At 48.6% G+C, this 24,546-nt stretch overlaps 1 protein-coding gene across 2 annotated transcripts in view; it reads left to right on the top strand.

Annotated features, from left to right (window-relative positions):
* The window catches only part of cop1 (COP1 E3 ubiquitin ligase), a 380,546-nt gene that overhangs the window by 131,714 nt on the left and 224,286 nt on the right, over positions 1-24,546 (top strand). For both annotated transcript variants that reach the window (XM_072511804.1, XM_072511803.1), the window contains exons 2-3: positions 3,706-3,765; positions 4,079-4,176. In XM_072511804.1, the coding sequence (XP_072367905.1) occupies positions 3,706-3,765; positions 4,079-4,176 (158 nt within the window). The remainder of the gene's footprint in view (positions 1-3,705; positions 3,766-4,078; positions 4,177-24,546) is intronic.

The raw sequence follows: 24,546 nt of genomic DNA, 5'->3' as shown, positions 1-24,546 counted from the left end.
AGAGAGAGAGACACACCGGGGAGGGAGAGAGAGAGAGAGAGAGACACACCGGGGAGGGAGAGAGAGAGAGACACCGAGGAGGGAGGGGGAGAGAGAGAGAGAGACACCGGGGAGGGAGGGAGAGAGAGACACACTTGCGAGGGAGGGAGGCACACACTGGGGAGGGAGGGAGAGAGAGAGAGACACACCGGGGAGGGAGGGGGAGAGAGAGACACCGGGGAGGGAGGGAGAGAGAGACACCGGGGAGGGAGGGAGAGAGAGACACACCGGGGAGGGAGAGAGAGAGAGAGAGACACCGGGGAGGGAGGGAGAGAGAGAGGGAGACACCGGGGAGGGAGGGAGAGAGAGAGGGAGACACCGGGGAGGGAGGGAGAGAGAGAGAGAGAGAGACACACCAGGGAGGGAGGGGGAGAGTGAGACACACCGGGATGGGAGGGAGAGAGAGAGACACACCGGGGAGGGAGGGAGAGAGAGAGAGACACACTGGGGAGGGAGGGAGAGAGAGAGAGACACACACCGGGGAGGGAGAGAGAGAGAGAGAGACACACACACCGGGGTGGGAGGGAGAGAGAGACACACTGGGGAGGGAGGGAGAGAGAGAGACACACCGGGGAGGGAGAGAGAGGCACACACACACCGGGGTGGGAGGGAGAGAGAGACACACACTGGGGAGGGAGGGAGAGAGAGAGAGACACACTGGGGAGGGAGGGGGAGAGAGAGAGAGAGACACACCGGGGAGGGAGAGAGAGAGAGACACACACACCGGGGTGGGAGGGAGAGAGAGAGAGACACACTGGGGAGGGAGGGAGAGAGAGACACCGGGGAGGGAGGGAGAGAGAGACACCGGGGAGGGAGGGAGAGAGAGAGAGAGACACTGGGGAGGGAGGGAGAGAGAGACACTGGGGAGGGAGGGAGAGAGAGACACTGGGGAGGGAGGGAGAGAGAGAGAGACACACTGGGGAGGGAGGGAGAGAGAGACACTGGGGAGGGAGGGAGAGAGAGAGAGACACACTGGGGAGGGAGGGAGAGAGAGACACCGGGATGGGAGAGAGAGAGGGAGACACCGGGGAGGGAGGGAGAGAGAGAGGGAGACACCGGGGAGGGAGGGAGGGAGAGAGAGAGGGAGACACACCGGGGAGGGAGGGGGAGAGTGAGACACACCGGGGAGGGAGAGAGAGAGAGAGAGACACACCGGGGAGGGAGAGAGAGAGAGACACACACACCGGGGAGGGAGGGAGAGAGAGAGAGACACACCGGGGAGGGAGAGAGAGAGAGAGAGAGACACACCGGGGAGGGAGGGAGAGAGAGAGAGACACACTGGGGAGGGAGGGAGAGAGAGAGAGAGACACACACCGGGGAGGGAGAGAGAGAGAGAGAGACACACCGGGGAGGGAGAGAGAGAGAGAGAGAGACACACACACGGGGGTGGGAGGGAGAGAGAGAGACACACTGGGGAGGGAGGGAGAGAGAGAGAGACACACTGGGGAGGGAGGGAGAGAGAGAGACACACACTGGGGAGGGAGGGAGAGAGAGAGAGACACACACTGGGGAGGGAGGGAGAGAGAGGCGCACACACACACCGGGGAGGGAGGGAGAGAGAGACACACCGGGGAGGGAGAGAGAGACACACACACACCGGGGTGGGAGGGAGAGAGAGAGACACACTGGGGAGGGAGGGGGAGAGAGAGAGAGACACACTGGGGAGGGAGGGAGAGAGAGAGAGAGAGACACACTGGGGAGGGAGGGAGAGAGAGAGAGAGAGACACACTGGGGAGGGAGAGAGAGAGAGAGAGACACACTGGGGAGGGAGGGAGAGAGAGAGAGACACACCGGGGAGGGAGGGAGAGAGAGAGAGAGAGAGACACACCGGGGAGGGAGGGAGAGAGAGGCACACACACATCGGGGAGGGAGGGAGAGAGAGACACACCGGGGTGGGAGAGAGAGAGAGAGACACACCGGGGAGGGAGGGGGAGAGAGAGACACCGGGGAGGGAGAGAGAGAGACACACACACCGGGGTGGGAGAGAGAGTCAGACAGACACACACCGGGGAGGGAGAGACACACACACACCGGGGAGAGAGGGAGACACACACACCAGGGAAGGAGGGAGAGAGAGAGCGAGAGCGAGGCACACACCAGGGAGGGAGAGAGAGACACACACACACACCGGGGAGGGAGGGAAAGAGAGAGAGAGACACACACCGGGGAGGGAGGGAGAGAGTGACACACACTGGGGAGGGAGAGAGAGAGAGAGACACACTGGGGAGGGAGGGAGAGAGAGAGAGAGCGAGGCGCACACCAGGGAGGGAGAGAGAGACACACACACACACACACACACACACACACACACACACCGGGGAGGGGGAGAGAGAGAGAGACACACACCGGGGAGGGAGGGAGGGAGAGAGAGAGAGAGAGAGAGAGAGAAACGCACACCGCGGAGGGAGAGAGAGAGAGACACACACTGGGGAGAGAGAGAGAGAGACACGCGTGCGCACACACACACACGAGGGAGGGAGAGAGAGAGAGACGCACACACACACACACCGGGGAGGGAGAGTGCGAGAGAGAGCGAGACACACAGCGGGGAGGGAGGGAGAGACGCAAAGACCTGGGAGGGAGAGAGAGAGACACCGGCGAACGAGAGAGAGGCAGTGGGGAGAAACGAGTGCGAGGCACCGGGAAGGGAGAGACCAACCCCAGGGCGAGGGGTGGGTGTTAAACAGCAGGGCGAGTGGAGGGCGGCTGTGCCGGGGGTGGGAGGTGGTGGGGGGGTGGGAGGTGGTGGGGGGGGGGGGGGGGGCGGAGGTGCAGGGGGATACGTTGGGTGGGGTGCGCCGGGGATGTGGAGTTGCCTGGGAGATGGATATGTTTTTGCCCACTGGGGAGACAGCGATGGAGTGAGGCGCAGCGTAGGGAGGCACGTTGGGTTGTAATGGAGAGACATTCACCAGCAGAGCACGTGAGCACAACAGAGAAGCTGGGTGTGTGGTGGGGGTCCGGTAGGCCGAGGACCTGGGGAGGGCGCCTGGGATGTGGGAAAGGACTGGGCAGGGGACAGATACTGAGATCGTGCTGTGGGTCGTTTGGGAGTGGTCTGGGGGATGCTGGAGGGGGTTGAGTGAGACTGGATGCGCTGCGAGGGCGGGCTGGTGACAAAGGGGGAGAGGTTGGGCAGGCGGGTGTGAAGATGTTGACGCAGGTGGACGTGAAAGGCTGGAGAAGGGGAGCTGGCAAGAGTGAGACATCCGGTGCTGCACGGTAGCATGATGGTTAGCACTGTTGCTGCACAGCTCCAGGATCCCAGGTTCGATTCCCGGCTTGGGTCACTGTCTGTGCGGAGTCTGCACGTTCTCCCCGTGTGTGCGTGGGTTTCCTCCGGGTGCTGCAGTTTTCTCCCACAGTCCAAAGATGTGCAGGTTAGGTGGATTGGCTGTGATAAATTGCCCTTGGTGTCCAAAAAGGTTGGGTGGGGTTACTGGGTTATGGGGATGGGGTGGAGGTGTGGACTTAAGTGGGGTGTTTTTTTCCAAGGGCCGGTGCAGACTCGATGGGCCGAATGGCTTCCTTGTGCACTGTAAATTCTATGATTCTATGAGGGAGGCAGAGTCCCAGGGTGGGGGCAGAGAGTTAGGGGGTGATTGTCTCTTCAAGGCTCTGATTCAGGGCAATGACTCTGACTCATTTTCCTCTTGTTTTTCACAGCCCTATCTGTTTTGAGATGATTGAGGAGGCACATATGACAAAATGTGGTCACAGTTTTTGGTATGTGCCACTTGTTGCTTCATCATACGGTCGGTTGTCAGTAATTTAAGAACTGAAGTACTGTCAGATTTTGTTTGCCTTAAAAAGGGAGGAAGTTATTGTAAGAAATTGCCGCCATAATGGCTGAGTTAATTAAAGTTAATCAATAATGTTATAGCTGGTGATTCTGTTATTGCTGACGTAGAGACTCAGCAAGTTACGATTGTTTATTCAAGCATATAAAAGTGAATGTGGGGGATGCAACACCGGGTTCAGTGTTTGTTTAATGGTTACGGGATTGAATCCTCTAACTTATTGCCTGTTTTTTCTCCAGCTATAAATGTATTCGACAGAGCCTGGAGGTCAGTAATCGGTGCCCCAAGTGCAACTATGTGATTGATAATGTTGATCAACTGTACCCAAACTTTCTTGGTAAGTCTCTGGTTGTGAGAGTGGCAGTAATAAGACATTCTGGACAAAGAAAGCAGTAAAGTAAGCTTTCCCGACGGCATTAACACGGCCCCAGGATCAGCAATTCGGTCTTCTAGAGGGGGCCAGCAGGGCGCTGGAGTTCACGCCGCTCCAGCTGCTGATCCGGCCGTGGAATGGGTGCCGGGGGATGCGCGCATGCGTCCCAGTCCCAGCAGCGTGATTTCCGCGCATGTGCGGTGTCTCCCCGGGAGACAGAGAGGCCAGCCCACCAATCGGTGGGTCCCTATCCTGGGCCAGGCTACATCAGAGCCCCCCCCCCCACCCCCCACAGGCCACCCCCGGACCCCTCAACGCTGAGGTCCCACCAGCTCAGAGCAGGTTCGAACGGTGCCGGCGGGACTCTTTTTTTTTTTTTTTACGGCCCATCCGGGCCACAGAGTCACAGGAGGCCCGCATAGAGCAGCCCCCAAACGGCCACGCCGGCCCCAATGGCGCCGATTCTGCGGAGAATCGCGTCGGGGCGGCGTGGCGTGATTCGCGCAGCCCACCGCCGATTCTCCGACCTGGCGCGGGGTCGGATAATCTCGCCCCCAGAGTCTGTGCAGAACAATAATCTTCCATGCTCCAAGTGAAGATGGTTTGTGTAGTTAGTAAAATGGAATTACAACATCAAGGCTTCGGCTTTATATGAAGCAGAGTGTCATGCTGATCATAGAATCAGAGAAAAGTTACGGCACAGAAGGAGGTCATTTGGCCCATCTTGTCTATGACAACCCGAGGACACTCGGGTGCCCTTTCTAATCCCACCTTCCTGCACCTGGTCCATAGCCCTTTAGCTTAGAGCACTTAATGTGCAGATCCAGGTAGCTGTTAAAAGGGTTTCGGGTCTCTGCCTCTACCACTAACTCGGGCAGCGAACTCCAGACTTCCACTCACTACCCTCTTCATTAAAAAAAAATCTTCCTCATGTCCCCTCTACATCTTCTACCACTTGTCTTGAATCTATGTCCCCTGGTTCTAGAATTCTCCATCAAGGGAAACAATTTTATCCTGCCCACCCTATCCCTTCTCCTCCTAATTTTGTACATAATTTAAGCCACTCCACAGCCTTCTTTGTTCCAAGGAAAATAAACCCAACCTATCCAATCTCTCCTCGTAGCCACACTTTTTTAGTCCTGGCAACATTCTTGTAAACACCCTCTGTACTCTCTCCAGAGTAATTACACCCTTCCTGTAATGTGGCGACCAGAGCTGCACACACTACTCCAGTTATAGCCTCACCAGTGTTTTATACAATTCCAACATTATATCCTTACTTTTATATTCTATATCTCTGCCAATGAAGGAGAGCATTTCATTTGCTTTCAACAACCTTGCCAACCTGAACTGCTGCCTTTAGGGACCTGTGTACCTGTACGGCAGGATCTCTCACTTCATAGTATATTATATTCCCATAGTATAGTATATTCCCACTTATTCTCCCTTCAACTGTTTGACCTCCCTAAATGCATGACCTTACACTTCTCTGTGTTCAATTACATCTGCCAATTTACCAGCCCCTCCACCAATCCATCTTTATTATTTTTGAGATTATAGCTATCCTCTACACTGTCCACCACTCGGTCAATCTTTGTGTTGCATGCAAATTTCCAAACATGTTCCCCACGTTCATGTCCAAATCATTAATATACAACACTAACAGTAAGGGTCCCAACACGGAGCCTGTGGGACACCACTTGAAACAACTTTCCAATTGCAAGGGCAGCTATTGACCATTATCCTTTTTTTCCCTGTTACTAAGCCAACTCTTTATCCAGTTTGCCACATTGCCCTGTTATCCATGGGCTTTCACTTTCTTTTTAAAAAAATCTTTTTATCGGCATTTTCAAAATTATATAAATTGCCGTTCATTTTCATTTATTGTACAGTCACAAAGGTTTCTTCTTAGGTTTCTCTATTTACAGTCTGTCGCCGTCTGGCTCAGCGTACAATCCTCCCTACCCCCAGCTCCCATCTACCTGAACCCCCCTCCCTCCCCAGTCCCCCCTTGCTTCCTCTTTTTATCTTGTCCTGGCTACTTCTCCCTGGTTACTGGCTATTTATTTATTCATGTGTTGGCCACAAATAGGTCTTGGAACAGTCGGGTGAATGGCTCCCATGTTTTGTGGAATCCCTCTTCCGACCCACGGATGGTGAATTTGATTTTCTCCATTTGGAGAAATTCTGATGGGTCGGACAGCCAGTCTGCAGATTTAGGTGGTGCTGCTGATCGCCAACCGAGCAGGATTCTACAGCGGGCGATCAGGGAGGCATGGGCAAGGGCGTCCACCATCCCCATGAAGAGATCTGGCTGGTCTGATACCCTGAAGACCGCCACTTACGGGCATGACTCCACCCTCATCCCACCTCAGGAGATTGCCTCGAAGAAGGCTGTCCAGCACCCAACAAGTCTGGGGCAAAACCAGAACATGTGGGCGTGGTTGGCACTGTTCACATCTATCCTCCACTTCCGGGAAGAACCTGCTCATTCGGGTTCTGGTCAAGTGGGCTCTATGTACCACTTCCAGCTGCGTTAGGTTGAGCCTAGCGCATGTGGAGATAGAATTGACCCTGTGCAGTGCTTCGCTCCAGAATCCCCACCCTATTTCGAACCCCAGGTCTTCCTCCCATTTCCTCCTTGTGTCAAACAAAGAACAAAGAAATGTACAGCACAGGAACAGGCCCTTCGGCCCTCCAAGCCCGTGCCGACCATACTGCCCGACAGTTCTGTGTCGGCCCTCTCTAGCAATCGTTCATACACGTCACTACAGTTCCCTCTGCCTAGGATGTCTGCGTCCAGTAGCTCTTATGTGTCTGTAGTGGTGGTCGTGGGTATGTCCTTGTCTCCTTCCGTAGGAGGTTTTTAAGCTGCAGGTATCTGAGTTTGTTGCCTTTACCTAGTTGGAATCTCTGTGTCAGTTCTTCCAGTGTTGTGACCCTACCGTCAGGACCCTGACTGTCAATGTCCCCCTGTCCTGTCTCCACATTTTGAAGCTGGTGTCGGTGAGTGCTTGTGTGAACCTGTGGATATTGCCGACTTTGTTGGACATTTTGGTCAGTCCGAATTGCTGCCGTAGTTGGTTTCACGTCTGGAGGGTGGCTATCACTACTGGGCTGCTAGTGTGTTTCTTGGGCAGGGTTGGGAGCGCCGCCGAGGCGAGGGCCCGGAGAGAGGCCCCCTCGCACCTTAATATGTTCCCTTGTTATTGACTTTTCCACTTTGGAAAAAATCTTCTGACTATTCACTCTTGTTATTGCCACTCATAATTTTGGAGACTTTTATTAGGTTCCCCCCTCAACCTCCGTCGTTCCAGTGAGAACAAAAGAGTTGATTCAGCCTCTCCTCATAGCTAATTCCCTCCATACCAGGCAACATCCTGGTAAACTTCTGTACTCTCTCCAAAGCCTCCACGTCCTTGTAGTAGTGTGGTGACCAAAATTGTACACGCTATCCCAAATGTGGCTCAACCAAGGCTCTGTACAGCTGCAACATGACTTGCCAATTTTTATACTCAATGCCCAGACAGATGAAGGCAAGCATGCCGTTTGCCTTATTGACTACCTTCTCCACCTGCCACCTTGTCATCTGTGGACCTGTACCCCAGATCTCTCTGCCTGTAAAACTCCGAAGAGTTCTGTGTAATTCCCACCTGTATTAGACCTTCCAAAATGCATTACTTCTCATTTGTCCAGATTAAACTGCATCTGCCATTTCTCCGCCCAAGTCTCCAACCGATCTAAATCCTGTTGTCTCCTGTGACAATCCTCTTCACCGTCCGCAACTCCACCAATCTTTGCGTCGTCCGCAAACTTACTAATCAGACCAGCTACGTTTTCCTCCAAATTATTTATATATACTATGAACAACAAAGGTTCCAGCACTGATTCCTGCGGAACACTACTAGTCACAACCCTCCAAAAGCACCCTTCCACTGCTACCCTCTCTTCTATGACTGAGACAGTTCTTTATCCATCTTAGCAGCTCACCTCTGATACCCTGTGACTGCACTTTCTGTACTGGTCTGCCATGAGGGACCTTGTCAAAGGTTGTACTGAAGTACATATATATAACATCCTCTGCCCGACCTTCATCAATCATCTTTGTCACTTCCTCAAAAAACTTGATCAAGTTAGTGAGATACTGACCCCCCTTCACAAAACCATGCTGCATCTCGCTAATAAGTCCATTTGTTTCCAAATGTGAGTAAATCCTGTCCCTGACAGTCTTTTCCTACCACTGACGTAAGGCCTATGATTTCCTGGATTATTCCTTCTACCCTTAAACAATGAAACAACATTAGCTGTTCTCCTGTCCTTTGGGACCTCACCTGTAGCCAATGAAGATACAAAGATTACTGTCAAGGCCCCAGCAATTTACTCCCTTGCCTCCCTCAGTACTCTGGGGGAGATCCCATCAGGCTCTGGGGACTTATCCATCTTAATACTTTTTAAGACGCCCGACTCTACCTCCGTTTTGAGATCTACATGATCCAGAATATCTGTACACCCTTCCCTGGACTCATCATCCATCAAGTCCTTCGTTTTGGTGAATATGGAATCAAAGTAATCATTTAGTATCTCACCCATTTCCTCTGGCTGCACGCAAGGATCTTTCTTCATTGCGAAGAACGCCGCTTCCTTCCATCTCTGCTACATGGAATCTTCGCTGCTGGGAGGCCCAGAGAGGGCAGCGCGGTAGCACAGTGATTAGTACTGTTGCTTCACAGCATCAGGGTCCCAGGTTCAATTCCCTGCTTGGGTCACTGCGGAGTCTACACGTTCTCCCTGTGTCTGCGTTGGTTTCCTCCGGGTGCTCTGGTTTCCTCACACAAGTTTCAAAAGACGTGCTGTTAGGTAATTTGAACATTCTGAATTCTCCCTCATGTACCTGAACAGGTGCTGGAATGTGCCAACTAGGGGATTTTCACAGTAACTTCATTGCAGTGTGAATGTAATCCTGCTTGTGACAGTAATAAATATTATTATTATTATTATATCTCTCCCCATGCTTTTTCTGAATGCTCTCTGACCCCCAGCTGATGAGGTCACAGGGTGGGTGTGGCACCATCCAATGGAGTTACTAATGGCTACCAAGCAGGACATTTCCTGGTGCATTGTTTGTATGTAACCTTGTTTACTCAAAACAATCGATCCATGAATAGTGTCAATTGTCTCTGGATTGGTGGTTGATGGGCCATGTCCTGGCAGCTTGCTGAGTTTGTGTATTCGAACTTGGACAAGTTTGAATTCCCATCAGGCTGTTTGGTAGGGGTGACTCGATTTTAAAATGTCCAATTTTTAATTTAAAGTGTCCAATTTTATCAGGTCTAAAATCCAGGCCATTTCATATTCCCACAGGAGCACAACTCGCAATCTGACTTGTGCCTTGTAGATGGTCGACAGGCTTTGGGGAGTCAGGAGATGAGTTACTTGCCTCAGAGTTCCCAGTCTCTTGTAGCCACAGTATCAGGACTGGTTTAGCTCAGTGGGCTACACAGCTGGTTTATGATGCAGAACAAAGTCAGCAGCGCGGGTTCAATTCCTGTACCAGCTGAGAATTCTGAATTCTCCTTCTGTGTACCCGAACAGGTGCAGAAATGTGGTGACTGGGGGCTTTTCACAGTAACTTAATTGCAGTGTAAATGTAAGCTTACTTGTGACAATAAAAAGATTATTATTATTATTTATGGCTAGTCCCGGTAGGCTTTGGTCAATGGTAACCCTCCAGGATATTGAGAGTGGGGGTTTCAGTGATGGTGATGCCATGGGGACGTGCTCTGTCATTGTTAGCCATTGTTTGCCGTGAATGAGCCTTGCTGCCTATTGGCTTACACGGCTGCAGTATCGGTGTTAATGAACCATCTGATCATATGCAGGGAAGGTCATGAAGCAGAAGAAGATGATTGGGCTGAGGACACTATCCTGAGGAACTAATGGGATGTGGGCATTGCTGACATTTATTGCCCCATCCCTAAATGAGCTGAGTGGCTTGCTAGGCCATTTCAGAGGGCATTCAAGTTGGATCTGGAGTCACATGTAGGCCAGATCAGATAAGGATGGCAGATTTCCTTCCCGAAAGGACAGTCATGAACCAGATGGGTTTTTACACAATTGACAATGGTCATCCTTAGACTTTTAATTTCACCATCTGCCATGGTGGGATTCGAATCTGGGTACGCAGATGATTATCCTGGTTCTCTGGCTCACTAGTCCAGTGACAATATCATTATGCCTCTGCCTGTCTGTCATGATGTCCAGCGACTGAGAAGATTGGCTTCCAACAAACATAACTGCCTTCCTTTGTGCTAACCAGTGGAGACTTTTTTCCAATTCCCATTGACTTGATTTTGCTCGGCTTCTTGATGCCATGCTCAGTCAAATGCTGCTTTGATGTCGAGGACAGTCATTCACACCTCATCTCTGCAGTTCAGCTCCTTTTGTCCATGTTTGAACCAAGGTTTTTTATTAGAATCTTTATTGTCACAAGCAGGCTTACATTTACACTGCAATGAAGTTACTGTGAAAAGCCCCGAGTCGCCACATTCCGGCACCTGTTCGGGGTACACGGAGGGAGAATTCAGAATATCCAATCACCGAAAAGCATGTCTTTCGTGACTGTGGGAGGAAACCGGAGCACCCGGATGAAACCCACGCAGGCACAGAGAGAACGTGCAGACTCCAGACAGACAGTGACCCAAGCCGGGAATGGTACCTCGGACCCTGGAGCTGTGAAGCAACAGTGCTACCCACTATGTTACCGTGCAGCCCACTCTGGACCTCACGGCAGCGAAGACTCCATGCAGCCGAGATGGAAGGAAGCGGCGTGCGAGACCCACCTTCGCAATGAAGGCAGGACATACCTCACAGAATCACAGAATAATATAGTGCAGAAGAGGCACTTCAGCTCATCGAGTCTGCACCGACACGTGAAACAAACCTGGCCTGTCTACCTAACCCCATCTGCCAGCACTTTGCCCATAGCGTTGAATTATGACGTGCCAAGTGCTCATCCAGATACTTTTTAAAGGATGTGAGGCAACCACAGGCAGTGCATTCCAGGCGGCCATCACCCTCTGGATAAAAAGGTTTCCCCTCAAATCCCTTTAAAGGTAGCACAGTGGTTAGCACTGTGGCTTCACAGCTCCAGGGTCCCAGGTTCAATTCCCGGCTTGGGTCACTGTCTGTGTCGTTCTCCCTGTGTCTGCATGGGTCGATGGGCCGAATGGCCTCCTTTCACTGTAAGTTCTATGTTCATCCTCCTGACCCTATCCTTGAACTTTGTGTCACCTCGTAACTGACCCTTCAACCAAGGGGAACAACAGCTCCCTATCCACCCTGTCCATACCCTGTAAAATCTTGTATAACTCGATCAGGTCACCCCAAGTCTTCTCTGCTCTGGCGAAAACAACCCAAACCTATCCAACCTCTCTTCATAACTAAAATGTTCCATCCCAGACAATAACCTGTGAATCGCCTCTGCACACCTCCAGTACAATTACATCCTCCTTATAATGTGGCGACCAGAATTGCACACTACTCCAGCTATGGCCTCACCAAATATCTATACAACACCAACATTACCTCCCTCTTTTTGTAATCTATGCCTCGATTGGTAATAGGCAAGTGTCCCATATGTTTTTTTCACCACCCTATTAACCTGCCCTTCTGCTTTCAGAGATCTATGGACAAACACTCCAGGGTCCTTTTGTTCCTCAGAACTTCCCAGTGTCAGGCATTCATTGAATAATTCCTTGTCACATAACTCCTTCCAAAGTGTATCACCTCACACTTCTCAGGGTTAAATTCCATCTGCCACTTTTCTGCCCATTTGACCATCCCGTCTATACGTTCCTGTAACCCAAGACATTCAACCTCACTGTTAACCATCCGGTCAATCTTTGTGTCATCCACGTTGTTTATATAAATGACAAATAATAGGGGACCCAGCACAGATTCCTGTGGTACACCACTGAATACTGACTTCCAGTCACTAAAGCAGTCTGACATCACCCTCTGTTTCCTCCAGCTAAGCCAATTTTGAATCCAGAATCGCACAATACCTAGACAAGTTTATATAGTGCCAGGTCGATACCAGTGTTGCAGCTGTACTGGAACAGTTTGGCTAGGGCGGCTGTTAATTCTGAACTCCGATTGCTGGTTTATTGTCCGGCCCATAGCCTTTGCAGAATCCGGTGCCTTCAGCCACTTCTTGATATCACAGACTGACTCCTGTTCTACTGCAGACTAGGAGGAGGCCGAAATAGATCATCAATTTATTTTTAATCATTCATGGGATGTGGATGTTGCTGGGCCAGCAATTCCTGGCCATCCCTAATTGCCCTTGAATTCGGCTTGCTCGGCCATTTCAAAGGGCAGTTAAGAGTTGCTGTGACTATACCACAATTCCTAATAAATTGGCGCTTAGAACAAAGAACAATACAGCGAAGGAACAGGCCCTTCGGCACTCCAAGCCTGTACCGGTCCTGATACCACCCTTGGCCAAAAACCTCAGCACGCCCTCGTGCTGTATCCCTCTATCCTATCCTATCCATGTATTTGTCGAGATGCCTTTTGAACACCGTTAATGTATCTGCTTCCATAACCTTCCCTGGCAGCGCGTTCCAAGTACTCGCCACCTTCTTGTGTAAAAAAAAAAAAAAAAAAAAACCTGCCTCGCACATCTCCTCTAAACTTTGCCCCAAGGACCTTAAACTTATGCCCCCTAGTGACTGACATCTCCACCCTGGGAAAGAATGCTTGCCTATCCACTCTATCCATGCCCCTCATAATCTTGTAGAACTCTTTCAGGGCACCCCTTAATGACTGCCTCCAATAAGAGAGAATCTGATCATCACCCCTTGACATTCATTGACATTATCATTTCTGAATCCCCTACTATCAACATCCTGGAGGTTACCATTGACCAGAAACTGAACTGGACTAGCCATATAAATATTGTGGCTGCAAGAGCACGTCAAAGACTGGGAATCCTAAGGCGAGTAACTCACCACCTGACTCCCCAAAGCCCATTCACCACCTGCAATGCACAAGTCAGGCGTGTGCTGGAATACTCTCCACTTATTTGGATGAGTGCAGTTCCAACAACAGTCAAAAAGCTTTAAGGGGATGCAATTGTGTATTGGAATGTCACTGGACTCGTAATCCAGAAACTCAAGGTAATGCCCCGGCAGAAATTTGAGTTCAATAAAAATCTGGAATTAAAAGTCTTAACAATGACCATGAAACCATTGCCGATTGTTGTAAAACCCCATCTAGCTCACTAATGCCTTTTTAAAGAAGGAAATCTGCCTTCCTTATCTGGTCTGGCCTACATGTGACTCAAGACTTTCAATAATGTAATAATAATTGTTTATTGTCACAAGTAGGCTTCAATGAAGTTACTGTGAAAAGCCCCGAGTCGCCACATTCCGGCACCTGTTCGGGGAGGCTGGTACGGGAGCCGGTATGTGTTTGACTCAATGGCAATTAGGAATGGGTAACATGCTGGTCCAGCCAGCAGATGAAAAACAAATCGTCGTCGCTTCACTGTTGTTGGGCCAAAGACCTGGAACTCCCTCCCTAACAGCACTGGGGATGTACCTGCACCACATGGACTGCAGCAGTTCAAGAAGGCAGCTTGCCATCATCGTCTCAAGGGCAACTAGGGATGTGCATTAAATACTGTGGATGAATTGAAAATATCTATATAGCCCCTCTTCCATAGAATCCCTAAAGTGCAGTAGTCGGCCATTTGGCTTATCAAGTCTGCACAGACCCTCCAAAATAGCACTTTACCTAGGCCCACTCACCTGCCCTATCCCCATAAACCTGTGCATTGATCATGGCCAATCCACGAAACCACATCTTTGAACTGAGAGGGGAAACTGGAGCACCCGGACGAAACCAACGCAGACACTGGGAGAATGTGCAAACTCCGCACACACAATCACCCAAGGCCAGAATCGAACCTGCGTCCCTGGAGCTGAGAGGTTGCAGTGCTAACCATGCAACCCCTCTTCTACCACCTCCTTCCTCTTCCCTGCCAGCTCTCCCCAACCCCCATCTGGTAAGCCTCCTGTTCCAAGGGGCCATGATCCATATTTAACCTGTTTTTTGACAGTCTCCATCTCTCTCTCCTCCCAAATAGATAGTACATTGTAGCTGTTGGATAGAATAAATTTCTGTACAACCTCAATCTCTGTCTCATATGGGTTCCCTTATTTTGTGACAGTCATGAACAGTTACACCAACCCAGTTCTGAAGTTCAATCTCTCTACAAGGTATGACTGAAATCTGGAGAAAACATTCCAGATACCGCTGCCCCTCCCTGATGTTTCAGAGTCTCATCAACTCGCACCACAGTGTATTTTGAACTGGAGAAAGTTGAGGTGGAGACATCATGTGTAGATGTGTTCACTTGACAGTGTTTCTGTCCACAACTATAATTCCATGGAACTCCAAGGTATTGCAGTTGTTAAGAAACCGGACAAGCCCCCAATTGACGTTGGGATACCGGATGAGCAACCTGAACAATTTGCAATTTGTGAAACTGAGGAAAGGATACTTCACCCCAGGAGTGATTCCACTGACAAATAGGGATCTTTTGGGTTAAATCAAACTTTATTTTTAACGCAGTATTAACCACATTAATATCACTGCAATAGTTCTATAATTCACAATTAAACAGTTCTTAAAATAAAAGGAAACACTTTAACTTATGCCCTAAACCTTCCTAAAAATATTCTAACCAAGCAATCCCAATACAGTTCAAATGCCACTTATAAATAAAGTTAACAAAAACTGTTTACGTGCAGTCTGTAGAGACCTTTGGAGAGAGGCCCTTTAGAGAGAAGATCCAGTACACTCCTGTCTTGTCAGACCCTGCTGCTCAACCTAACTGCAAACTACAGACAGACCTGGCTCCTCCGAATAAGTACATCATCTGTAGCCCAACAAGATGTCCCATGACCTGCTTAGCTGGGACTAAATGCATCCCTCAAATTTTATATATAGAGAACCATCGAAAACACACTATTCCAGTTGCCCTTTATCTGTAACCAAGTCAGTGGTTGGAATGAATGATTACCTCACTCTTACGTTACAGATGTCTGGTCAGCTCTCAACAGTGGCTAAGAGACTGGACCAGATGCCAGAACTTTGTTAAGTTTTAATGCAATGCGGAAGGATCGATTCGTTCCAGGAGTGATAATATAAGAAATTAGGCTTGATTATTTTTTAAATAAACTTTATTAAAAGAAAGGAAAATAATATTTAACCTTTTACTTCAGCTAACAGCTTACGTGTGGTTTCCTAACCTTGACATACTAGTCCCATTAACCATCACTTTAAATAACCGTGTCGCTCTCCTGCCGCTTACACACTCAGGCCAAGACAATACTTGCTCTCTCTCGCTCTCTTGCACGCGCGCTCTCTCTCTAAGCTCTGCCCAGCCCCTCAAACAAAGGTTCTCTTGGGTTTCCAGACTTGAACCTATTATCGTAACTTGGCCGATTGCCCACTCCCGTTTATGCAAAAGAATAGAGCTATGCTATTTATATGCAATTAACCTTCCATTGACGGGCAAATAGATCATCAGATTCGTGATGACCAAATGGTCAAACAAAGTCCCGAATGACAATGGATCTCGAGTGGATCATTCTGGCTGAACAGGAGCATCCTGTGCATTCCCACTAACGAAGATAAGTCTGAATGGGACAAGGTAACTCAGGCTATTGGAGTATCCCTATGACTGCTGCGAGCAGTTTTTTCCCTCAATCTGTTTAACCCCTAAATTGCCTGCTATACATTGGACCCCAGTTCTTGCCTCAAGTTCCTAATATTTCCCCATCATGACACCTCCGTTATTGAAACGCAGATGGCTTCATTTTCTGAACCCTTTTCTAAATTCAAACATTTATTGAGATTACATACAGTTTACATTCTATATGGTGCATATCATTGTTATTCTTTACTTTTTAAACAAGCAAGTAAGGTCACCACAGCCCCAGATGACCATAGGCTGCTTTCCACTTTGCTAGCCTGGCTCTGCATCACGAGCCAGCTGTATAGCCAAGTGAGCGAAACCTGCCCCCACTAAATAAGCAAATATCATATGAATATAGATATTGGTACTAACGACATAGGCAGGAAGGGGCATGAGGTCCTGCAGCAGGAGTTCAGGGAGCTAGGCAGAAAGTTAAAAGACAGGACCTCGAGGGTTGTAATCTCGGGATTACTCCCTGTGCCACGTGCCAGTGAGGCTAGAAATAGGAAGATAGAGCAGCTAAACACGTGGCTAAACAGCTGGTGTAGGAGGGAGGGTTTGTGTTATCTGGACCACTGGGAGCTCTTCCGGGGCAGGTGTGACCTGTATAAGAAGGACGGGTTGCATCTAAACCGGAGAGGCATAAATATCCTGGCCGCGAGGTTTGCTAGTGTCACACGGGAGGGTTTAAACTAGTATGGCAGGGGGGTGGGCACGGGAGCAATAGGTCAGAAGGTGAGAGCATTGAGGGAGAACTAGTGAATAGGGACAGTGTGGCTCTGAGGCAGAGCAGACAGGGAGAAGTTGCTGAACACAGCGGGTCTGGTGGCCTGAAGTGCATATGTTTTAATGCAAGAAGTATTACGGGTAAGGCAGATGAACTTAGAGCTTGGATTAGTACTTGGAACTATGATGGTGTTGCCATTACAGAGACCTGGTTGAGGGAAGGGCAGGATTGGCAGCTAAACGTTCCAGGATTTAGATGTTTCAGGCGGGATAGAGGGGGATGTAAAAGGGGTGGCGGAGTTGCGCTACTGGTTCGGGAGAATATCACAGCTGTACTGCGGGAGGACACCTCAGAGGGCAGTGAGGCGATATGGGTAGAGATCAGGAATAAGAAGGGTGCAGTCACAATGTTGGGGGTTTACTACAGGCCTCCCAACAGCCAGCGGGCGATAGAGGAGCAGATAGGTAGACAGATTTTGGAAAGAGTAAAAACAACAGGGTTGTGGTGATGGGAGACTTCAACTTCCCCAATATTGACTGGGACTCACTTAGTGCCAGGGGCTTAGACGGGGCGGAGTTTGTAAGGAGCATCCAGGAGGGCTTCTTAAAACAATATGTAGACAGTCCAACGAGGGAAGGGGCGGTACTGGACCTGGTATTGGGGAATGAGCCTGGCCAGGTGGTAGATGTTTCAGTAGAGGAGCATTTCGGTAACAGTGACCACAATTCAGTAAGTTTTAAAGTACTGGTGGACAAGAATAAGAGTGGTCCTAGGATGAATGTGCTAAATTGGGGGAGGGCTAATTATAACAATATTAGGCGGGAACTGAAGAACATAGATTGGGGGCGGATGTTTGAGGGCAAATCAACATCTGACGTGGGAGGCTTTCAAGTGGCAGTTGAAAGGAATTCAGGACCGGCATGTTCCTGTGAGGAAGAAGGATAAATACGGCAATTTTCGGGAACCTTGGATGACGAGAGATATTGTAGGCATCGTCAAAAAGAAAAAGGAGGCATTTGTCAGGGCTAAAAGGCTGGGAACAGACGAAGCCTGCGTGGAATATAAGGAAAGTAGGAAGGAACTTAAGCAAGGAGTCAGGAGGGCTAGAAGGGGTCACGAAAAGTCATTGGCAAATGGGGTTAAGGAAAATCCCAAGGCTTTTTACACGTACATAAAAAGCAAGAGGGTAGCCAGGGAAAGGGTTGGCCCACTGAAGGATAGGCAAGGGAATCTATGTGTGGAGCCAGAGGAAATGGGCGAGGTACTAAATGAATATTTTGCATCAGTATTCACCAAAGAGAAGAAATTGGTAGATGTTGAGTCTGGAGAAGGGTGTGTAGATAGCCTGGGTCACATTGAGATCCAAAAAGATGAGGTGTTGGGTGTCTTAAAAAATATTAAGGTAGATAAGTCCCCAGGGCCTGATGGGATCTACCCCAGAATACTGAAGGAGGTTGGAGAGTAAATTGCTGAGGCCTTGACAGAAATCTTTGGATCCTCGCTGTCTTCAGGGTATGTCCCGGAGGACTGGAGAATAGCCAATGTTGTTCCTCTGTTTAAGAAGGGTAGCAAGGATAATCCCGGGAACTACAGGCCAGTGAGCCTTACTTCAGTGGTAGGGAAATTACTGGAGAGAATTCTTCGAGACAGGATCTACTCCCATTTCGAAGCAAATGGACGTATTAGTGAGAGGCAGCACGGTTTTGTGAAGGGAAGGTCGTGTCTCACTAACTTGATAGAGTTTTTCGAGGAGGTCACTAAGATGATTGATGCAGGTAGGGCAGTGGATGTTGTCCATATGGATTTCAGTAAGGCCTTTGACAAGGTCCCTCATGGTAGACTAGTACAAAACGTGAAGTCACACGGGATCAGGGGTGAGCTGGCAAGGTGGATACAGAACTGGCTAGGCCATAGAAGGCAGAGAGTAGCAATGGAAGGATGCTTTTCTAATTGGAGGGCTGTGACCAGTGGTGTTCCACAGGGATCAGTGCTGGGACCTTTGCTCTTTGTAGTATATATGAATGATTTGGAGGAAAATGTAACTGGTCTGATTAGTAAGTTTGCAGACGACACAAAGGTTGGTGGAATTGTGGATAGCGATGAGGACTGTCGGAGGATACAGCAGGATTTAGATTGTTTGGAGACTTGGGCGGAGAGATGGCAGATGGAGTTTAATCCGGACAAATGTGAGGTAATGCATTTTGGAAGGTCTAATGCAGGTAGGGAATATACAGTGAATGGTAGAACCCTCAAGAGTATTGAAAGTCAAAGAGATCTAGGAGTACAGGTCCACAGGTCATTGAAAGGGGCAACACAGGTGGAGAAGGTAGTCAAGAAGGCATACGGCATGCTTGCCTTCATTGGCCGGGGCATTGAGGAGAAGAATTGGCAAGTCATGTTGCAGCTGTATAGAACCTCAGTTAGGCCACACTTGGAGTATAGTGTTCAATTCTGGTCGCCACACTACCAGAAGGATGTGGAGGCTTTAGAGAGGGTGCAGAAGAGATTTACCAGAATGTTGCCTGGTATGGAGGGCATTAGCTATGAGGAGCGGTTGAATAAACTCGGTTTGTTCTCACTGGAACGAAGGAGGTTGAGGGGAGACCTGATAGAGGTATACAAAATTATGAGGGGCATAGACAGAGTGGATAGTCAGAGGCTTTTCCCCAGGGTAGAGGGGTCAATTACTAGGGGGCATAGGTTTAAGGTGAGAGGGGCAAGGTTTAGAGTCGATGTACGAGGCAAGTTTTTTACGCAGAGGGTAGTGGGTGCCTGGAACTCGCTACCGGAGGAGGTGGTGGAAGCAGGGACGATAGTGACATTTAAGGGGCATCTTGACAAATACATGAATAGGATGGGAATAGAGGGATACGGACCCAGGAAGTGTAGAAGATTGTAGTTTAGTCGGGCAGCATGGTGGGCTGAAGGGCCTGTTCCTGTGCTGTACATTTCTTTGTTCTTTGTTCTTTTCCCATATCACAGTCTTAATGGTGCATCAGCAATCACATTCTCTCTTGCGGGCACATGTGGAATTCATAAATTGAGCAGTTGTAATAATTAACTCCATCTGAATAGTCTCGCGTTTTGTGTTTTTAATTTGTACAGGAATGGTCCGTATATGTGTGAGATACTTTGTTGTTCGCATAAATGTCAAAATGTTGCAATGCTGATACCAAACCTAAATGAGTGAAAATCGCTTATTGTCACAAGTAAGCTTCAAATGAAGTTACTGTGAAAAGCTCCCAGTCACCACATTCCGGGGCCTGTTCAGGGAGGCTGATAAGGGAATTGAACCATGCTGCTGGCCTGCCTTGGTCTGCTTTCAAAGCCAGCGATTTAGCCCTGTGCTAAACCGACCCCTAAGGTTTCCTTTTAATGGTTGAGTATTCTGGTGAATGTTGAGTCTCCGGGAGAAATACCCGATTGGTCGTTCAATTCCCTCATTGCCTTCCTGTAGCAGTACCGTACTGACCCCCATATTACTTGCATCAATTACCATCTTAAATAGCTTGAAATAATTAGGAGTCATCAACACTGGTGTGATGGTTAGTGCAGTCTTCAAATTCTTTAATGCCTCGTGACACTCCAATGTCCACTGAATTTTAAATGTTTTTTCAGAGGTTCCGTCAGTGCAGCTACCATGCTGCTGAAATTTGGCACAGATTTCCTGTAGAATCCACTCATGCCCAGAAATCTCAGTACTTCTCTCCTCGTGGCTGGTATGGGAAATTCTCTGATAGCCTTCGAACTTACATCTTAGGGAGCCATCTGACCATGACCATAAGACATAGGAGCAGAATTAGGCCACTTGGCCCATCGAGTCTGCTTCGCCATTCAATCATGGCTGATATTTTCTCATCCCCATTCTCCTGCATTCTCCCCATAACACCTGATCCCCTTATTAATCAAGAACCTATCTATCTCTGTCTTAAAGACACTCAGTGAATTGGCCTCCACAGCTTTCTACGGCAAAGTGTTCCACAGATTCACCACCCTCTGGCTGAAGAAATTCCTCCTCATCTCTGTTTTAAAGGACCTTTAGTCTGAGATGGTGTCCTCTGGTTCTCGTTTTTCCTACAAGTGGAAACATCATCTCCATGTCCACTTTATCCAGGCCTCGCAGTATCTGGTCAGTTTCAATAAGATCCCCTCTCATCCTTCTGGGGCCAAAACTGCTCACAATACTCCAAATGGGGTCTGACCAGAGCCTTATACAGCCTCAGAAGTACATCCCTGGTCTTGTATTCTAGCCCTCTTGACATGAATGCTAACATTGCATTTGCCTTCTTAACTGCCGACTGAACCTGCACATTAACCTTAAGAGAATTGTGAGCAAACTACAGACAGACCCTTTGTGTTTCTGCTTTCCGAAGCATTTCCCCATTTAGAAAATAGTCTCAGCCTAAATTCTTCCTTCCAAAGTGCATAACCTCACACTTTGCCACATTGTATTTTATTTGCCACTTCATTGTCCACTCTCCTAGCTTGTCCAAGTCCTTCTGCAGCCTCCTTGCTTCCTCAATACTACCTGTCCCTCTACAGATCTTTGTATCATCTGCAAACTTAGCAACAGTGCCTTCAGTATCTTCTTCCAGATCAATAATGTATATTGTGAAAGGTTGTGGTCCCAACACAGACCCCTGAGGCACGCCACTAGTCACCGGCTGCCATCCTGAAAAAGATCCCTTTATCCCCACTCTCTGCCTTATGCCAGTCAGCCTCTTCTATCCATGCCAGAATCTTACCCTGAACACTATGAGCTCTTAACTTATTGAACAGTCTCCTATGCAGCACCTTGTCAAAGGCCTTCTGGAAATCTAAACAAATCACGTCCACTGGTTCTCCTTTGTCTAACTTGCTTGTTACCTCCTCAAAGAGCTCTAACAGATTTGACAGACACGACCTCCCTTTGACAAAGCCGTGCTGACTCAGTCCTATTTTACAATGCACTTCCAAGTGCTTCGCAATCTCATCTTTAATAGTAGACTCTAAAATCTTACCAATGACCGAAGTGAGGCTAACCGGCCTATCATTTCCCATCTTCTGCCTCCCTTCTTAAGCAGTCGTGTTACATTAGCCACCTTCCAGTCCTCTGGGACCCTTCCTGCCTCCAATGATTCCGGAAAGATTATCACTAATGCTTCCACAATTTCCTCAGCTATCTCTTTTAGGACCCTGGGGTGTAGTCCATCCGGTCCAGGTGATTTATCCACCTTCAGACCTTTCACTTTCCCCAGAACCTTCTCCTTAGTGATGGCCACTGCACTCACCTCTGCCCCCTGGTTCTCCTGGAGCTCTGTCATCCCACTGGTGTCTTCCACCGTGAAGACTGATGCAAAGTAACTATTCAGTTCGTCTGCCATTTCTTTGTTTCCTATTATTACTTCTCCAGTCACATTTTCTAGTGGTCCAATGTCTATTTTTGCCTCTCTCGTACCTTTTATATATCGAAAAAACCTCTTCCTATCTTCCTTTATATTACTAGCTAGCTTGCACTCATACTTCATCTTCTCCCCCCTTATTGCTTTTTTTAGTTGTCCTCTGCTAGCTTTTAAAGGCTTCCCAATCCTCCAGTTTCCCACTAATCCTCACCACTTTGTATGCTTTTTCTTTAGCCTTTATGCTGTCCTTGACTTCCCTCGTCAGCCATGGATGCCTTGTCCTCTCCTTAGCATGTTTCCTCCTCCTTGGGATGAATTTCTGTTGTGCCTCCCTAATAACCCCCCAAAACCCCTGCCATTGCTGTTCCACTATCTTCCCGGCAAGGCTCCTTTTCCAATCAACTCTGGCCAGCTCCTCCCTCATAGAACATAGAACATTACAGCGCAGTACAGGCCCTTCGGCCCTCGATGTTGCGCCGACCTGTGAAACCACTCTCAAGCCCATCTACACTATTCCCTTATCGTCCATATGTCTATCCAATGACCATTTGAATGCCCTTAGTGTTGGCGAGTCCACGACTGTTGCAGGCAGGGCATTCCACGCCCTTCCTACTCTCTGAGTAAAGAACCTACCTCTGACATCTGTCTTATATCTATCTCCCCTCAATTTAAAGCTATGTCCCCTCGTGCTATACATCACCATCCGAGGAAAAAGGCTCTCACTGTCCACCCTATTCAATCTTCTGATCATCTTGTATGCCTCAATTAAGTCATCTCTTAACCTTCTTCTCACTAACGAAAACAGCCTCAAGTCCCTCAGCCTTTCCTCATAAGATCTTCCCTCCAAACCAGGCAACATTCTGGTAAATCTCCTCTGCACCCTTTCCAATGCTTCCACATCCTTCCTATAATGCAGCGACCAGAATTGCACGCAATACTCCAAATGCGCACCAGAGTTTTGTACAGCTGCAACATAACCTCATGGCTCCGAAACTCAATCCATCTACCAATAAAAGCTAACACCGTACGCCTTCTTAACAACCCTCTCAACCTGGGTGGCAACTTTCAGGGATCTATGTACATGGACACCGAGATCTCTCTGCTCATCTACACTGCCAAGAATGTTACCATTAGCCCAGTACTCTGTCTTCCTGTTATTTCTTCCAAAATGAATCTCACTTTTCTGCATTAAACTCTATTTGCCACCTCTCAACCCAGCCCTGCAGCTTATCTATGTCCCTCTGCAACTTGTAACATCCTTCCGCACTGTCCAGAACTCCACCGACTTTAGTCTCATCTGCAAATTTACTCGCCCTTCCTTCTACACCCTCCTCCAGGTCATTTATAAAAATGACAAACAGCAGTGGCCCCAAAACAGATCCTTGTGGTACACCACTAGTAACTGGACTCCAGTCTGAACATTTCCCATCAACCACCACCCTTTGTCTTCTTCCAGCTAGCCAATTTCTGATCCAAACTGCTAAATCACCCTGAATCCCATGCCTCCGTATTTTCTGCAGTAGCCTACCATGGGGAACCTTATCAAACGCTTTACTGAAACCCATATACACCACATCAACTGTTTTACCCTCATCCACCTGTTTGGTCACCTTCTCAAAAAACACAATAAGGTTTGTGAGGCACGACCGACCCTTCACAAAACCGCGTTGACTATCTCTTATCAAATTATTCCTTTCCGGATGATTATACATCCTATCTCTTATAAACCTTTCCAATATTTTGCCCACAACAGAAGTAAGGCTCACTGGTCTATAGTTACCGGGGTTGTATCTACTCCTCTTCTTGAACAAGGGGACAACATTTGCTATCCTCCAGTCTTCTGGCACTATTCCTGTAGACAAAGATAGAACATAGAACGATACAGCGCAGTACAGGCCCTTCGGCCCACGATGTTGCACCGAAACAAAAGCCATCTAACCTACACTATGCCATTATCATCCATATGTTTATCCAATAAACTTTTAAATGCCCTCAATGTTGGCGAGTTCACTACTGTAGCAGGTAGGGCATTCCACGGCCTCACTACTCTTTGCGTAAAGAACCTACCTCTGACGTCTGTCCTATATCTATTACCCCTCAGTTTAAAGCTATGTCCCCTCGTGCCAGCCATTTCCATCCGCGGGAGAAGGCTCTCACTGTCCACCCTATCCAACCCCCTGATCATTTTGTATGCGAGATGACTTAAAGATCAAAGCCAAAGGCTTAGCAATCTCCTCCCTAGCTTCCCAGAGAATCCTAGGATAAATCCCATCCGGCCCAGGGGACTTATCTATTTTCACACTTTCCAGAATTGCGAACACCTCCTCCTTATGAACCTCAAGACCTTCTAGTCTAGTAGCCTGAATCTCAGTATTCCCCTCGACAACATTGTCTTTTTCCTGTGTGAATACTGATGAAAAATATTAATTTAGCACCTCTCCTATCTCCTCGGACTCCAA

This window comes from Scyliorhinus torazame, chromosome 7 (assembly GCF_047496885.1).
Source record: "Scyliorhinus torazame isolate Kashiwa2021f chromosome 7, sScyTor2.1, whole genome shotgun sequence".
Classification (NCBI taxonomy): Eukaryota; Metazoa; Chordata; class Chondrichthyes; order Carcharhiniformes; family Scyliorhinidae; genus Scyliorhinus; species Scyliorhinus torazame.
The sequence above is the reverse complement of the archived record's forward strand: the minus strand, read 5'-3'. Positions and strand labels throughout refer to the sequence as shown.